At 62.1% G+C, this 17,010-nt stretch overlaps 1 protein-coding gene across 14 annotated transcripts; it reads left to right on the top strand.

Annotated features, from left to right (window-relative positions):
• The first annotated feature begins 671 nt into the window (after window positions 1-671).
• EHBP1L1 (EH domain binding protein 1 like 1) lies at window positions 672-16,877 on the top strand. Of its 14 annotated transcripts, none has more exons than XM_059710092.1 (22): window positions 672-1,044; window positions 3,021-3,111; window positions 3,406-3,463; window positions 3,673-3,768; window positions 4,124-4,177; window positions 4,269-4,447; window positions 4,526-4,668; window positions 5,110-5,145; window positions 5,234-5,299; window positions 5,387-5,549; window positions 5,717-7,844; window positions 8,294-8,451; window positions 8,539-8,587; window positions 9,345-9,989; window positions 13,964-14,021; window positions 14,140-14,195; window positions 14,292-14,415; window positions 14,680-14,779; window positions 15,797-15,870; window positions 15,954-16,068; window positions 16,418-16,634; window positions 16,667-16,877. In XM_059710092.1, exons 4-21 carry the CDS (start codon window positions 3,727-3,729, stop codon window positions 16,515-16,517), a joined length of 4,290 nt encoding a protein of 1,429 aa, XP_059566075.1. In that variant the 5' UTR covers window positions 672-1,044; window positions 3,021-3,111; window positions 3,406-3,463; window positions 3,673-3,726; the 3' UTR covers window positions 16,518-16,634; window positions 16,667-16,877. The 14 variants fall into 14 exon arrangements, with proteins under 14 accessions (XP_059566075.1, XP_059566070.1, XP_059566074.1 ...); XM_059710094.1 differs by lacking the exon at window positions 3,021-3,111 and having other exon boundaries at window positions 674-1,044; window positions 5,717-6,464; window positions 7,683-7,844; XM_059710093.1 differs by lacking the exon at window positions 3,021-3,111 and having other exon boundaries at window positions 674-1,044; window positions 5,717-6,464; window positions 7,677-7,844.
• The last annotated feature ends 133 nt before the right edge of the window (window positions 16,878-17,010 follow it).

Here is a 17,010-nt window from a genome sequence, read left to right as displayed (position 1 = left end):
CTAGGTGTGAACAGTGGCTGACACCCAAGGCGGACTCCCCGGGGGGAGGGAGCGTCAACACGCAGTCCCGTTAGTGATAACGGATTCTACGCCATGAAACCTCAAACTGTAAGGTTTCCAAGTACAAACACAACTTCCCAAGGTTTCATCCTCTCCGTCACTGTGAAAGGCGGGACTGTAATGACTCCTGTGTAACAGGTGGGAGCCGGGCTCAGTGGCGCGCTCTGCCGGGCCACACACGTGTGCGCGGTCTGAACCCCCAGCTCCGCTGGCTGCTGGGACTAGCTTCCTACCGGCGGGCAGATGGGTGCCGTCCGCAGGTAGAGCCACCAGGCCGTCCCTAGCTCCTCCTCCTGCCACCCGGTGTGAGTGCGGCTGGCTCTGGTCCAGACTCGCACTGTGACCCTGAGCAAGTCTCCTCCCTTTCCTGGGCCTCTGTTTCCCCGCCTGTGAAATGGGGCCACCGGTACGGACCCCGCGGGGCCGGGGGCGGGCAGGGAGGCGCCCCGAGGTGCGGCTACCCTCTCCCCCGCCAGCGCGTCCACACCGCCTCGGAGCGCAACGAGCGGGCGCTGCAGACCCGCCCTCCCCCTCTCGGTCTGGGTGAAAGGCCCCGGAAGCCCGGCCGTCCCGCCCCGCCCCGCCCCGCGCCCGCGGCCGCCGGAGCCCCGCCCGCCTTCCGACGGGGGTGCGGCTCCAGGAAACGGCGCGCTCTCCGCTCGGCGCTCCGGGGACCGACGCTCCCCGGCCGGCCGCCCCCGGCGTCTCAGCCAGACCCACCGGCGGCAGCCCGGACAGCGGCCCGGGGCCGAGCCTCAGGCACCTCCGCACCGACGGGGCGGGCAGCGCGGCCAGGAGCCGGGAGCCATGGGGACCGGGGCGGGGCCAGCGGTCGCGGGCCAGCGGGAGCCGGGGCTCTGAGGAGCGGGGCGGCGGGGCCATGACCTCGGTGTGGAAGCGCCTGCAGCGCGTGGGCAAACGGGCCGCCAAGTTCCAGTTCGTGGCCTGTTACCACGAGCTGGTGGTGGAGTGCACCAAGAAATGGTGAGTGGGCGGAGGCCCGGGACCCCGGCTGGGACCCCATCCAGCCTTTGGAGCCGAGGCAACCCGGTCCCGGCGCCAGGACCACAGTGGCCCCCACCCTGGCTTGGCCCCTGCTGTCCAGGCACAGACGCTCAGAAGGGCCCTTGCCGCTTGTGGGACCCCTGGGGTTGGGGGTGTGCGAGCCTTGAGGGAGTGGAGTCAGGACTTCCGGCCTGAGACTGTCTGCGCCCACACTTCCCTCAGCTGCGCTCAGGGCTGGGGGGAAGGGAGGCCTCACGTTTGGGGCCCGAGGGGTGGTTCAAGGTGGCCAGTCTGGAGCTGCCGGCAGCCAGGCTGGGGCAGAAGCCTTCATGGGCCTCAGTTCAGCTCAGAACAAGGATGCTGTCCCCTCCTCCCCTGCCCACTTGTTGAGCCAGAGAATCCCCCGCCCCCCCCCCAGCCGGACTGGGCTCTGGGAGGCTGGATTCATCTCCACAATGTCCTTAAAAGGGGAAACTGAGCACTGGGAGGGATGAGGAGGGAGGCGGGAGTGGCTTAAAGGGGCCTGGGAGGTTGTGGGTCGGGGAAGAGGAGGCCTGGAGAGGGCAAGGCAGTGGGGTGGGGGAGACATGTGGGGGTGCGGGACCTGGCCTGGGCTGCCAGAGGACCCAGGGGTATCTCCTTCTCCACAGCTGCCTAGGCCCCTGCGTCACACCCTAAATATATGTGTTCACTGGTGTCAGCTTCCCTTGGCTGGATTAGGGCACAGCTGAGGGGATCTTACCCGCCAGGCTAAATTTAGGCTCCCAGGAGGAAGGGCTGCTGGGGCAGGAAGGGACCTTGGGGTCCTTAGGTAGCTGCCATATTCCTGGTCTTGCCTGGGCCAGCCCTCTCAGCGAGGCCCGGAGCAGACGGGCTGGCTGGGGTGGCACAGCACAGGGCTGGTACGGGAGGGAACTCGGGCCTCTGGCTTCTACCTTCTACCCTGGCACCCTGGGTAAGGTCAGAGGATACTGGACATGGTCCCGGAGAGCAGGCCAAGGGTGTGGGCAGTGTCAGCGCTTGTGAGTCACGGGGGGCGGGCGGTCAGGGCCTCCTGGGCTTCTGAGTCCAGGTTAGGGAGCTGCCCCTGTCCAGGTCGAAGCTCCCCAGGAGGGCGTGCCCAGCCTGAGTCAGACTGCTTGGCCAGGCCCCGCCCTCCCTAGGCACCCCTTGCCCACTTCCCCTTTCTGGGAAGGCCCCATCCCCTGCTGTTTGGGGTTGGGGAAAGGAGCTGGAGGCCTCTAGGGTCAGCTGGGTGACCTTTCCTGGCCCCCCAAGCTCTCCAGGTCTCAGCACCCTCAGGGTTTGACAAGTGAGCTGTTTATCTTGGCTCAGACTCCAGAGGGCAGTGAACTGGGTGAGCTCAAATGCCCTGGCAGGGGGCTGGATACAGGCCCTCAACCACCCGGCCCTGCTGGCAGCAGTGGACCCTCTGACCCAAAGGGGCCCTCTTCCTTCACGGCCCAGCATGTGTTAGCTCCGTGCCCGGGACTGGGCCCTGCACACTCTCCTCTTGACTGTCTCTGTCTCCTCACACCTCTGCCTGCCCTCGGCGTCTGCCCTGCTTATGCTGCTCAGCTTAGATAGAACCTGGAGGTCTTCCTTGAGGCCCCTCACAGGAGCCAGGCGCCCTGCAGAGCTAGGGGCCAGGGCTCTGGGTTTGAGAGGTGGGACGCAGGGCCGGGTCCCTGGGCCCAGCAAAGGACAAAGGACTGGGCATAGAAGGGCCTGGAAGGGGGTCTAAGAACAGTGGACCCTCTGACTCTGACCACCTCGCACCCCTGCCCCCTACTCTGACTCAGGGCCTCCCCCCAAACTTGGACCTTGCACTGACCTGGAGCCCTCACACAGCCCATCCCTCCCCCACTCATGCTTCTGCTCCCACATCCAATCTTAAGGAGGCTCTGTGCAGGCACGACACGAAGTCAGCTTAATGCCTTTTTCTTCTTGATTAGCATTCTCCCCCCACCTTTGTTGTTCTGAGCCCAGAAGGGTCCTGCCTCTGCTTTGCTCTGCTCTGACCCTAAGAAGCACTTCACACATATTGTGAGTGAAGGGACTTCTTTCAGCCTGGGCTGTGCCTCTTGCAGGGTCCTTGCTGTGTGCGGTCCCTTGCTCCCTGTCTTTATGATCCCGCTGACCTACATGGGGCCTTTGCCCTTCTGCCCTGGGCCCCACCCTGCCTCAGCAGCCCCACCCTGCTCCCTGCGGCTTCAGATAAGGGCTGTCCATGCCCTCTCCTGGGGGAGGGGAATGAGGGCAGAGGGTAGACCCTGGGGGACATGGAGAAGCTGGGCAGCCTGACTGAGCAGCCCCCCGCTTCTCCCCCACCCCTCCCAGGCAACCGGATAAGTTGGTGGTGGTGTGGACCCGGCGGAACCGACGCATCTGCTCCAAGGTGGGGGAGATGTTAGCTGGGGATACAGGTTAGGGGTGGGGCCCGTGAGGGGGTGGGTGGGTAAAGTGGGTGAGGGCTGATGGGGTCGTGGACTCCGGTTCAGATCAGAATCCACAGAATGGAGAGAAAGATGCGGTCAAAGTTGAAGACAAGGGCAAAGGGGGAGGGGGGGGTTAAGATTGGGGGAGGACTCAGACTGCTCAATGTAGGCCCACAGCTGGCAGCCGGGCATCCAGAACCCTTACCGAGGCACCGTGGTGTGGATGGTACCTGAGAATGTGGACATCTCCGTGACCCTGTACAGGGTGAGTCTCTCGCCCTCCACATGGAAGGGACTGGGCTGGCAATCACAGCCCCAGGCAACCACAGGGCTCCCCTGCTGGGCTGTCACTCCAAAGAGGAAAGACTGGTGAGACCAAGAATTGCAGCAGGGCCTGCCTGTTCAGCCTGAGTGGCCAGGAGGTCTTCTTGGAGGAGGTCACATTTACCTGCCACCGGCTCTAGGAGAGACAGCGGGATTAGGAGAAGCTAGGGGCAGCCCAGGTGGGATGGACCAGCACGTGGGAAGGCCCCAACCAACACCTTCTGAGCACAGGCTCTTCTCCCGGCCCCGCCCCTCCCCCAGCAGCCCCTGTGCTCACCTGTGCCCGCTTTTCCCAGGACCCCCACGTGGACCAGTATGAGGCCAAAGAGTGGACGTTTGTTATTGAAAATGTGAGTGCCTGTGGTGGGCTGGGGGCTGGGGTCTTGGGGACTCTGGGGCAGCACTGTACTCATTCCCCCAGCCTCTCCCCCTGGCCCACAGGAGTCCAAGGGGCAGCGGAAGGTGCTGGCCTCAGCCGAGGTGGACCTGGCCCGCCACGCGGGGCCCGTGCCTGCCCAAGTTCCGCTGCGGCTGCGGCTGAAGGCCAAGTCGGTGAAGGTGGTACATGCGGAGTTGAGCCTCACCCTCTCGGGGGTGCTGCTGCGAGAGGGCCGTGCCACGTGAGTGTCTGCCCGCCCTCCTTGGCCCTAGTTTTCAATCTCCGACCCCAACCCTTACTCCTGACCTCTGACCCCCAGGGACGATGACATGCAGAGTCTGGCGAGCCTTATGAGCGTGAAACCTAGCGACGTGGGCAACTTGGACGACTTTGCTGAGAGTGACGAGGAGGAGGCTAATGGTCCAGGGGCCCCTGAGGCTCGGGCTCATGCCCCCCAGCCAGGTGGGCTCATGGCCGTGGACGGGGACTGCCACCAAGACCATATATAAGCCACTTGCCATGTGCACGCCCAGTGACGGGAGCTCACTATAGCCCAGGCAGCTCTGACCTGCCCTGCCACCCTGGTTGTCCAGACTTGGCCCCTGGTCCTGTGGTGGCCGGGGTCCTTGGCTGAGTCCTGCAGGAAGTGTTCCCAGGGTCCCCATGCCCCTGGCCCTCTCCACCCCTGAGTGGGTGCCTCCCCCACCTTGTACTTGTCCTATAACAACTGTGCCCAAGGCACAGAGAGGGGCTGCAGTCCCCGCTCACCACCCTCACCACCCACGCTTATGCTTGTCGCCAGCTTCCTTATCCCTCCCGTTAGCTTATTAAGGCTTTTTTTCTGTCTGTCCTCCTGGTTCTCTCTCTTCTTCTCTGCACTCTCGGGCCTGTCTCTTCTCGCAGGCCGGGGCGGTGCCCTCAGGCCGGGGCGGCTCCCAGGTAGGCCCAGCGCTCTAGTTGGAGGGAGGGGGTCAGACCTTCAGGGCTCTGCCTTGAGCTGAACCTGCCCCTCCAAACCCTTCCCCAGATCCCGCTCGGGAGCTGAAGACACTCTGTGAGGAGGAGGAGGGCCGAGCACAGCCCCGGCAGGCAGGTGAGGCCTAGACCGGGGTTGGATGGGGACTGGACCTCCAGTCATGGGGCCCAGGCCTCAGCACCGCTCTCCTTCCTTCTTCCCCAGCTGCCAGCCCGTCTAGTACTGAGGATACCAGCCCAGCCCCTGTGAGTGTCCCTGCGCCCCCAGCCAGGGCCTCCCGGGGCCAGGGGTCAGAACCAGCTACTGTAGTCGGGGGCCAGGTGGGGCCTGAAGCCCCAAGGCCCCCCGGAACCCCACTGGAGACAAGGTGAGCTTTGGAACCAGCCCCACCCCCATGCCCTGACCAGTTAGGAAGCTGCACTCCCTCTACCAACCTACCTCTCCTGCACCCCAGCAATCGGAGGGGAAGGGGGGTTGGGGCTGAGAGTGGGGGGCCAATGACTCCTCCAACGCCCCCTCCTGCTCTCTCCTCAGGTCCTCAAGACATCCAGACCAGGATTTGGCCCCCATCCCGGCCCCCCGGCTCCGGAAAGGCTCTGATGCCCCCTGGCCCTCAGTCCCCCAAGGGAAAGATGAGGCACCCAAAGCCTCAGGGGCTCCCCCAGCAGGAGTGGGTTTTGCTGGGGAGACCCAGGCCCAGGCAAGCCCTCAGGAAGGGACAGAGGCCCAGGGAGCCAGGCCGAGCCCAGGCGTTGAGGATGGAGGCTGCAGAAACTCTTTGGGAGGGCAGAAAGTCAAGGCTGAGGAAGGCACCATTGGGGTCAGGCCAGAGGCCAGTGGGGTGGACACTGAGCAGGGGTCAGGACCCAGAGGCGTGGACACCAAGAGGTCAGAGGTCAGAACTGGGGAGGCTGAAGAGAGTTCAGAAGTTAGTCAAGTGGATGCTGAGCAGAGGTCAGAGGTGAGACATGTGGACACTAAGGGACCAGAGGCTGCAGGGTTGATGTCTGAGGCAAGGTTCAAGGGAACTCCTGAGGCTCCTCTGAGGGCCTCTCAGGGGAGGACAGGGGTCAGGACGCGGGATGAGGCTCCTACTGTCCAGAGCTCATCACCCCCAGCAGAGCCTGCAGGGCATTCCAGGCATCTCAGTGACTCTGAGGGGTCCAGGGCTGCTGCAGGCCAGGAGAGAGAGGGTGCAGAGGTGAGGGGCGGGGCCTCTGGTGTTGGGGGGACAGGCCTGGAGCAGGGCCCCTCTGTTGGAGCAGCAAGCACCAGGCCCCAGGTGAGCAGGCCCCAGGAAGCCCCACCCACAGCTGACCAGGGGGCAATGTCTAGGGATCTGGGGGTCTGGGAGGCAGAAACTGGGGTCTTGAGCGTCCCGGGAACAGAGATGGGGATGATGGAATCAGAGGTTTTGGGGACCCAGGAGACAGAGGCAGTGAGATCAGGGGTCCCTGAGTCAGAAGCCGCTGGGATGGCAGAGTCTGAGGAACCGGAGACCCAGGAAACAGAGGCTGGGGCTACAGGAGTTCTGAGAACAAAGACGGGGGTGGCAGAGACTGAGCTATTGGGGGCCCAGGTGATAACAGGGGGCTCAGGGGTACTGAGAATAGAAGCTGAGATAGCAGAGCCTGCAATATTGGGGGCCAAGGAGACAGAGGTGGGAGGGTCAGGGGTCTCAGCAGTAAAATCTGAGGCATCGGGGACTCAGGAAACAGAAGTAGGAGGTTCTGAGGTTCCAGGGTTTGAGGCTGAGACAACAAAGGCAAAGGTACTGGGGACCCAGGAGAAAACAGCTGAGGGTTCAAGGGTCCCCGAGATAGAATCTGAGGTAGCAAGAGTCCACGAAGCAGAGGCAGAGGGTCCAGGGGTCCCAGGGGTGGGGACTGAGACAGCAGAAGCTGAGATATTGGGGACCCAGGAGGTAGCAGCTGGGGGTTCAGGGGTCCCAGGGGTGGGGACTGAGACAGCAGGAGCTGAGATATTGGGGACCCAGGAGGTAGCAGCTGGGGGTTCAGGGGTCCCAGGGGTGGGGACTGAGACAGCAGAAGCTGAGATATTGGGGACCCAGGAGGTAGCAGCTGGGGGTTCAGGGGTCCCAGGGGTGGGGACTGAGACAGCAGGGGCCCAGGAGACAGAGATGGGGGATTCAGGGGACTCAGGGCCAGAGGTTGGAATGGCAGAGGCTGAGGGACTGGGGACTCCACAGACAGAAAGGCCCGCTTTGGAGGCTGAGAACGCTAAGGGCTCTGGGGTTCTGGAGGGAGGGACCGGGCTCTGCGGGAGCTTCATGTATGAGGCGTTAAAGGCCCCAGTTACTAAGCACAGAGTTTTAAGGTCCCAGGGAGCAGAGGCAGAGACTGCAGTGTTGAGGGTCCAGGAGTTGGAGGCTGGGGATTTGGGGATTTCAGAGGCCAAGTCTGGGGAGTGGGGGGCCCCTGAAGCAGCGGTGGAAGTTTTAGGTCCTCCGGAGAACCAATCTGGTGTTTTTGAGGCCCAGGAAGCAGAGGCTGGGGTCTTGGGAACCGAGAAGGGGAGAGAAGCTGAGGCTAGCCTGATTGAGACGCAGGCGGCCAGTGGGGCAGGGGCTGGGGTGCCCAGGCCCTCAGGGGCCTCTTCCCCAGAGGAGCCTGAAGAGGACAGGAGGCTGCCCGGCAGCCAGGTAGGGAATGGGGGCTGCCGAGGGCCCAGTCTTGTGCTTTCCACTAACCTGGGGCTGAGCTAACGGCGGCTCTGCATGGACCCACCTGGTCGACTGGGGTGAGGTGGGACGGGCTCAGCTTCAAAGAGCCCCCTCACCCCTTCCTCTCTCAGGATATCCTGGCTCCCCCACCCTGTCTTCCCTGGGCTGCATGGAGTGGGACAACCTTAAGCTGGTTTTTCTGGGCTGACCTTGAGGTGTGGCTGCTGTGACCTCTGATCTTGCCTGGGGGCCACTGATCTCTTAGGTGACTTTGGTAGAGAACCCCAGAGCTGGAAACTCTTGCCTGGCTCCAAGGCTCTGGCCAGTGGTCTCTGGTGCCTCCGACAAACCCAGAGCTGGGGCTGTTTTATGCCCAAGGGACAGAGGGCACATGTTGACATTCCCTAAGCCCATCCCTGTGTCCCCAGGCACTGCCTGCCCTGGTCAGCTCCAGCCAGTCCCTACTGGAGTGGTGCCAGGAGGTCACCGCTGGCTACCGTGGCGTCCGGATCACCAACTTTACTACATCCTGGCGCAACGGTTTGGCTTTCTGTGCCATCCTGCACCGATTCTACCCAGACAAGATGTGAGCCACCAAAGGGGGTGGGAATGAAGTGGGGAGCCTGCCAGGAGGGCAGGGTGGACCAGCCTCTGACCAGAGCTCTCTCCACAGCGACTATGCCTCCCTTGACCCACTCAACATCAAGCAGAACAACAAGCAGGTGAGCTGGGAGGGAGCAGTGCCTGGCGGGAAGGAGGGTCTAGAGCAGCGGTTCTCAACCTTCCCAACGCCGCGACCCTTTCATACAGTTCCTCATGTGGTGGTGACCCCCAACCATAAAATTATTTTCGTTGCTACTTCATAACTGTCATGTTGCTACTGTTATGAATCGTCATGTAAATATCTGATATGCAGGACGTATTTTCATTGTTACAAATTGAACATAAGTAAAGCATAGTGATGAATCACAAAAACAATATGTGATTATATATGTGTTTTCCGATGGTCTTAGGCGACCCCTGTGAAAGGGTCGTTCAACCCCCAAAGGGGTCGCGACCCACAGGTTGAGCACCGCTGGTCTAGACTAGAGCCCCCTAGGTCCAGGCTTGCGGTCCCAGTGTCTGTGGGAGAGGAATCTGGGCTGGTGGGCCCCAGCCGCGGCTTTTGGAAGTTCTGCCACCTTTTATCCTTTTGGTCTTTTAAAATTTAAATTGTTCATTTTCCATCGTTTAGTTGTGTGGGTTTTTAAAGCATATTTCCACTAGTTGGTTTTTCCAAACCCCCTCCTTCGTGTGCAGTTGCTGGGTTACACGAGCGTTGCCCTGTTGCTACTCTTCCTCCAATAGGGGAGTGAAGGCGTTGCTAGGCAAACCCTGGCATGCGGGTCGTGGGGACCCCGGGCGGTCCAGGGTGGGGCCACCGCGTAGCTGGGCAACGAACCCCGGCTGCCACCGCTGACGCCAGCACTCCGTCCCTAGGCCTTCGATGGCTTCGCGGCCCTGGGCGTGTCCCGGCTGCTGGAGCCCGCGGACATGGTGCTGCTGTCGGTGCCGGACAAGCTGATAGTCATGACCTACCTGTGCCAGATCCGCGCCTTCTGCACGGGGCAGGAGCTGCAGCTGGTGCAGCTGGAGGGCGGTGGCCGGGCCGGCACGTACCGCGTAGCCAGCACCCAGTCCAGCCCGCCCGACGACCTGGACGCCAGTGGCCTGGCACAGAGGCTGCGGGAGCACCGGGCAGAGTCGCCCGAGGAGCCCAAGGAGCCGAAGGAGGCCGCGAGCCGCGGGGAAGGGGCGGCCCCCGAGGAGGCTTCCAAGGACCAAGGGGCCGAGGCCGCCCAGGAGGCGCGCTCTGCGGAGGCCCCGGCGGAGGGCCCCGGAGCCCGCGCGTCGGTGCCCGCGGCCGAGGCGCTGGTGAACGGGGCCGGGGCGCCGGGCGCGGGAGGCGGCGTGCGGCTGCGGCGGTCCTCGGTGAACGGGGAGGCCGGGCCGGTGCCCCCGCCCCGCGCGCACGGCTCCTTCTCCCACGTGCGGGACGCCGACCTGCTGAAGAAGAGGCGCTCGCGGCTGCGGAACAGCAACTCCTTCTCCGCAGACGACCCCGACGCGGGAGCCACGGCCGCGGTGAGTGCCGCCCCGCCGGGTGGGTCCTGGGAGCAAAGGGGCGGGTCTCGAGGGGCCCCAGGGCAGAGGTGTGGGGGGGGGCCGGGGTTTCAGGGCAGGGGGAGGGGCACCCAGCAGGGCTGGGGGGACACTCTCTGATCAGAGGGACCTCGGTGCCGGCGGAGAGTCAGCGAGGCCCACCGGGCCCAACGCGACCGCGGGCAAGAGCCCTGGCCGTGGCCGCCAGCCTAGGTACCTGCTGGCGGTCTCTTAGTCTTGGCACCCCGTTCCTGGAATCGGGCTCTAGAAGAAAATTCCCAGAAGGCCCCAGGCTGTCAGCACTCAGGGCAGCACTCTATGTGGCCTTTAGAGTGGGCTGGGCCTTCCTTCCCCTGCAGGTGGCCCCCGGGGAACCAGTAGCAATCGCTGCCTTGCAAGGTGGGGGCAAGCTTTCCATACCCAAGGGGGCCATGCAGGGCCTCCCAACACCAGCGTTCTCTGACTGGGGTCTTTAACTCCAGATGCTGGAGACCAGTTTCCTCTCTTCTGTGATAAGGGGAGGGTGGAGATTGGAGACCCTGCTGGGCACCCCTGTACTCTCAGCCCCTGCAGGTCTCAGGTCAGAGCCTGCGGGGTGTCACGTGGTCACTACAGATCTTACAGGGGAGATGGTTCCAGAGAGAGGAGGGGTTTGCCCAAGGACTCAGAGCCACCAGAGTCCAGGCCATGGGCTTCCAGCTGGGGCCCGCCCACTACATCATCCTGCCTGTCAGGCCGCTCCAGCCCTCAGCCGCCCGCCCGGGGGTGGCTCCTGAGTTCTAAGGAAGGGAGGGAATAAACGGGAAAGCCTTTTTTGAGCCAGGCGGATAGGACAGGCAGGTTTCCCAGGGGGAGAATGGGAGGGGTGGTTCTAAAGTGGAGGGGCCCGCACAAGCAAAAACGTGGCAGCAGGACATCTGAGGTCTCGCGTAGGGAACTGCGGGTCAGGTCCGCAGGTGGTGGTGAGGCAGCCTGGGGAGCAGAAGCCTTGAGGGCAGCGTCAGCGGCACAGCACTGAGCCCATGATGAGAGACAGGGAGGCCCAAAGGCCCTCATAGGAGATGTGATGGACAGGAGTCAGAGGGCACCGCCACCGGCTGAGCCAGTCTGCTGGCCTCTGGACACAGCCTTGTGAATGGCAGTGGCCTCCCAGGGGCATAGCTCAGTGGTTGAGCATCTCTCTACCTATGGACCAGGAGGCAGCCAATCAGTGAGTCTCTCTCATCATGGATGTTTCGATCCTCTCTCCCTCTCCCTTCCTCTCCGAAATTAATCAAAATATTACAAAATAAAATAAAGGGAGGCTTCATCCTACCGTCTTCTGGGCCCAAGTTCAGTACCTGGTCCTTCCGAGCCAGGCCTCTTCCTGCTCCTGTCCCACAGGAGATATCTGACCAGTGGAGCTGGAGAGGACTTCTCCTCATTGGCCTCTCCCATCCCCCATGCTTCTGTGTGCAGCGGGGGAATGTCAGGCCTGGCCTCACCCTTGGGCACTCCCCATGCCCTGGAGTAGGATGAAGTCAGGCACCTCGCAGCTGGGGTGGGGCTGAAGCCATGCCATGAGGAGGCCAGGAGGCCTCTGGCGCGGTTCAGCAAGGCTTCCCGGAGCAGGGGCCAGACATCAGGGCGTAGGAAGGGGAATTTGGGCCAGACGTGAGGAACTGTTGGAATTCCCACCAGGGCTGGTGTGAGTAAGCTCAGTGGCTGCTGAGGTTGGGGTTTCTCCACCGTCCTGCCTCTGCCTGCCTGGTGGTTGAGCTCTTGCTGTGTGCCTGGCCTGCCTCCACAAGCCCTCACTGACTCCTCACAATGCCCCTTCCTTCCAGGGAGGAATGACTCTCCCATTTTGCAGGTGAGAACACTGAGGCTCAGGGAGAGGATGAAAGAGGCGAAGGGAGTTGATACAGGTGTGAACCCAGCTTCTGAGCCTGAACTCCTAAATGGTGCCTTCTGCTGGGCCCAGCACTAGTGACTGGTTGTGTGACCCTGGGAAAGCCACTGACCCTCTGTGCTCTTTTCCTGGCGATGAGAGGCAAAGGCATGACAGTTCTTTGCAGAGTCGCCTTGAAACCCACTTCGGGGATCTTTCTAAAACGGGACCTGTGTTTTCCCTCAGTGTCTCTCTGGAGCCTGCAACTCCAGGTTACACAGGGCTGGGATTTCTTCCCATCTGACATTCAGGAACACAAACAGAGGCCCCGTGGTTTTGTTCAGCCCAGAGGCAAGCAGCGAATCGGTGGCCAAGCTGGGAACAAACCTTTGGATTAGACAGCCCTGGGCCCCAGGCCAGGCTCTGTATGAGCCTCATCGCTGACCCTCCATTTCCTCATCTGTGAAGTGGGGATAGTAGTCGTCCCTGCCTCTCAGGGTTGTTGGGAGAATTAAATGAGCTAATACATGCATAGTGCCCAGCGAATGAATGCTGAATCAATGTCAGCTATGCTTTAATGATAACACAATAATAATGTTTTAGGTTAATCAGTGTACTCTGAGTGCATTCTCTGGGCCCCACCCTGTCTGCAGGGGCTACTTCTGGCCAGGGAGACATGGGTAACCAACAGCCATGATGGGTGGGGGGTAGGGCTATGATGGGGGAGGCCCAGGAGGCCATCTGCCCAGCCTGGGGCTCAGGGGGGCGCTTCAGGAGGCAGGAAGGTCAAAGAGGGAAGCAGAACGCGGTTTGGGAGCCCGAAGGTGTTCTGGAGGAGGTGGAGCTGAGCCGGGCATGAAGGTCAAGTTGACTCCAGGCTGAGGAAGCTACTTGGGGAAGTGAAGTCCATGCCTGTAGCTGGAGGGTGGCGACTGGGTGGGGTTCAGGGTAGTGGGAGTTGAGGCTGCAGCTGCCGGTAGGCCTTGGCAACGAGGCTGGGGGCTGGCGAGGTGGCGGTTTTAGGAAGACCCTTCAGTTGTGGCCTTCGGGTTGTCAGCAGGAAGGGCATAGGTAGTGGCTGGTGAGGAGGCCACCACTGACTCAGGCCAGAGACATGGCACCTGAGCAAGGGGTGTCTAGGGCTCCCTCTCAGAGGGGTGCAGGGTGGGGTGGACAGTGGGGTGACCAAGAGCAGGAGCCATCCATGGAGCCTGGCTGTCAGCTAAGCTGAAAGTTGGGGGCCCCGGGGTCTATCCCCGGGAGTCGCCAGGGGCAGGCACATCAGGGGCCAGTCCTGCCCTTCCAGTCTAAAATGGGTGGTTATAGCCCTAACCGGTTTGGCTCAATGGACAGAGCATCGGCCTGCGGACTCAAGGGTCCCAGGTTCGATTCTGGTCAAGGGCGTGTACCTTGGTTGTGAGCACATGCCCAGTGGGGAGTGTGCACGAGGCAGCTGATCGATGTTTCTCTCTCATCGATGTTTCTAACTCTCTATTCCTCTCTGTAAGAAATCAATAAAATATATATTTTTGAAAATAAAATAAACAGAAATGAGTAGTTCCAGGCAACTTTCCTGTTCTGAGTGATATGTGAAGTGGGGCTGGCATAGAAATTGGTAACAGGAGAGCACCCCCTTCTGGTCAGTGGGTGGAAGTGCTGGCTCAGGATGGCCACATCAGGCCAGCTCTGTCCCTGTGTGGGGCCCTGGCCATGATGGAGATGCCAGCACCAGGTGACAGGAGTGAGAGGTGGCCAGAGAGAGGGAGCTCCATGGAAAGAGAGGCCGCAGTTGGCCGTTTCACAGCCTCTCACCCCTGACTCACCAATACTCTGTGAGGACCCAGGAACAAGGTTGGTGAGGCTCAGAGAGTGGGAGTCGACTGGCCAGGACCACAGGGCTAGGGATGGAGAATTCTTCCTAGAGGAGCTAGGGGCTGGGGTGCTGTGCGTGCAGGACTGGAGACACAGCTGGATGGGCAGGGTATGGAATTGCGGGTCCTTCCCTCCGTGTGTAAGGCTCTGGCTGGGTCCAGGGTGGGATTGTTGGGGAACCCCTCCAAGCCGTCACTGTCTCCTTCCTCCACAGGAAGGCCTGAGCCCTGCCCCCAGCCCACCTCCAGCCCCAGCCCCACAGCAGCCCTCTGGTGAGTAGTTTTGAAGGGGTGAACCCAGCTCAACTCCAGCTGCTCATTGATCCTGCACTGGGGACCTCTTGGGGGCAGGTGTCAGCTGGAGGTGCCTTAGCCTGGTCTCTGTCTGCAGGTGGCAGTCCCCCATTGGAGGAGCCATCCCCAAACCCAGGGGAAGAGGCTGGGCTGGTAAGGTGGGCTGAGGTGGGAGGAGCTGATGAGTGGGCACTTCCTAGGCAGGGCCTGGGCTGAATCCACCCTGTTCCCCCTCCCTTTTTACCCCAGCAACGGTTCCAGGACACAAGTCAGTACGTGTGTGCAGAACTACAGGCCCTGGAACAGGAGCAGAGGCAGATAGATGGGCGGGCAGCTGAGGTGGAGACGCAGCTGAGGAGCCTTATGGCATCAGGTGGGCCAGGCGTCTAGAGTCCACTCCCCAACACATGCCCCCCGATCTGCCAGTCCCGCAGCCCTTCCTGACCGTGGGAGTTGGGGGGAGGCAAGGCTGGGTTCATCGTCCCCATTTACAGCTGGGCACGCTGAGGCCTGAGCAAGGGAAGCAGCTTGCTGGAGACACACAGCTCTGGCTTCTGGGATGCCATAAGGGAGCCCCCCCCAACCCCCCCCACCCCCGGTTCAGGGCCAGGCCTGGTGACTGTCAGGCCGGGCTCAGGTGCCAACAAGCTGCAGGAGGAGGTGCTGATCCAGGAGTGGTTCACACTGGTCAACAAGAAGAACGCCCTCATCCGGAGGCAGGACCAGCTGCAGCTGCTGTGAGTGCTGGCCCCGCGCTGTCCAGGCCCCACCCGGCCACCCCCGGCCCACAGAGCAGAGGAGCTTTGCTCCTGTGATGAGAGCGACTCACTGCTTTCTTCTATGAAGATCTTTTTGAAAAATTGCTCAGCCATCTTATTCCCCCCTCCCCCAATTTCCTGTTTAAAGTGTGTACCTCTTAAATTGGTGCTAATTTTACAAATGAGAGAAAAATGTGGTGCAGACAGGTCGGGGCTGAGTGCCCTAGTTTGACCCTGTTCCTTTACAGTTAGGGAAACTGAGGCCCAGAGAGACCTGAGCTGATTCCCCCAGTGGCATCAGGGAAGCCACTCTGGCAACAATCGCCTTCGTAGTCCTGCATTTTGGATCATTTTTCAGAATAATTTTAATTTAACATTTGCTGTTTATGAGTAATGTTCATGCAAATAATCCCACTGAGCTATTATTTCATTTTATTATTTTTTAAATCCTCACCAGAGGATATGCTTGTTTGTTTTTTCATTGATTCGAGAGAGAGAGGAAGGGAGAGAGGGAGATATATCCACTGGTTTGCCTCCCATATGCGCCCCAGCTGGGATTGAACCCACCACCATTCAGTGCAGGGAGCGATGCTCTAACCCACTGAGCAACACACAGGGCTGTTTCGTGTTTCTAAAGGGGCGGGGCACCCTGGCCGGGTAGCTCAGCTGGTTAGAAAGTCATCCCCACAGGCCAGGTTGCAGGTTTGCTCTGGTCAGGGCACATACAAGAAGCAACCAATGCATGCATATGTAAGTGGGACAACAATATTAATGTTTCTCCCTCTCTCAAATCAATAATTAAAAAGGGGTGGGGGTGGGAGGAGACAATATACACTTCCAACAATTGGGGAACAGTTGGAACAAAAGAGATGGCTGACTCCAGGAGAGAGCTGTGCCCTCAGCCAGGCCCTCGGGAGAACTGGGGGGTGAGGTGCGTGGGGGCCAGGGAGTGGCTCTCCCCGTCCCCTTCCCCTGACCCGCACCTCCGCCTCCCAGCATCGAGGAGCAGGACTTGGAGCGGAGGTTCGAGCTGCTGAGCCGGGAGCTACGGGCCATGCTGGCCATCGAAGGTGGGAGATGCGGCCGGAGGGGCCTGGGTGGAGGACAGGGCCGCGGCCGGTGCCTCCTGACCCTCCACCCCTCCCGCCCTCAGACTGGCTGAAAACGGCGGCGCAGCAGCACCGAGAGCAGCTCTTGCTGGAGGAGTTGGTGTCGCTGGTGAACCAGCGCGACGAGCTGGTCCGGAACTTGGACCACAAGGAGCGGATGTGAGTGGGGCCAGGGCGCGCTGGGAGCTGGGAGGGCCCGGGAGCTGGGAGGAGCTGGGAGCTGGGAGCTGGGAGCTGGGAGGGCCCGGGAGCTGGGAGGGCCCGGGAGCTGGGAGCTGGGAGCTGGGAGCTGGGAGGGCCCGGGAGCTGGGAGCTGGGAGCTGGGAGCTGGGAGCTGGGAGGGCCCGGGAGCTGGGAGGGCCCGGGAGCTGGGAGCTGGGAGCTGGGAGCTGGGAGGGCCCGGGAGCTGGGAGGGCCCGGGAGCTGGGAGCTGGGAGCTGGGAGCCCGGGGCGAACCCCCGAGCGCCGGGCATGGCCCCGCGGCTGACGCGCACCCGCCCCGCCCCAGCGCCCTGGAGGAGGACGAGCGCCTGGAGCGCGGCCTGGAGCAGCGGCGCCGCAAGCTGAGCCGGCAGCTGAGCCGGCGCGAACGCTGTGCGCTGAGCTGAGCCGCCGCCGGAGTCCTCGGCTTTCCGGCCGCCGCCCCGGCGTGCGCTCCCGACGACCCGGCCCCTCGGCTGCCGCGCGCGGCCTGTAGGGGCCGCTGTCGCTCCTTCCCCGGGAGGGTCGGGCGGCCCTGGGGTCCGTAGGACCGGAGCGGCGGGTGCCGCGCCCTCGGGCCGTATTTATTTGTCTGTGTGTGAGTGTGTGCGTGTTCGCGGGGGCTGGGGGTCCCCGGAGCGCCGCGCAGAACCCCTCCTCGACGGCAGGGCCCGGGTGGCCAGCCCCAGGGGAGCAGGTGGCTGTGAACTGCCGCGCCCGCCCCTCGCTTCCTGTTCCCTGTGAGCAATAAAGTTGGACAAGGCCACCCAGACTCTTTCTCGGGGCAGCTGGGGTTTCAATGGACGGAAGGGGTTGGTGCTTAGGCCGATAAGGTTGTCTGCGATCCTCGACGGGGCTGTGGGGGCTTTGAGGTTCCCAGATGCCAATGGAGGCGGGACC

This window comes from Myotis daubentonii, chromosome 9, assembly GCF_963259705.1.
Source record: "Myotis daubentonii chromosome 9, mMyoDau2.1, whole genome shotgun sequence".
Lineage (NCBI taxonomy): Eukaryota > Metazoa > Chordata > Mammalia > Chiroptera > Vespertilionidae > Myotis > Myotis daubentonii.
Note: the sequence above shows the minus strand (reverse complement) of the source record. Positions and strands in the feature narration are given on the sequence as shown.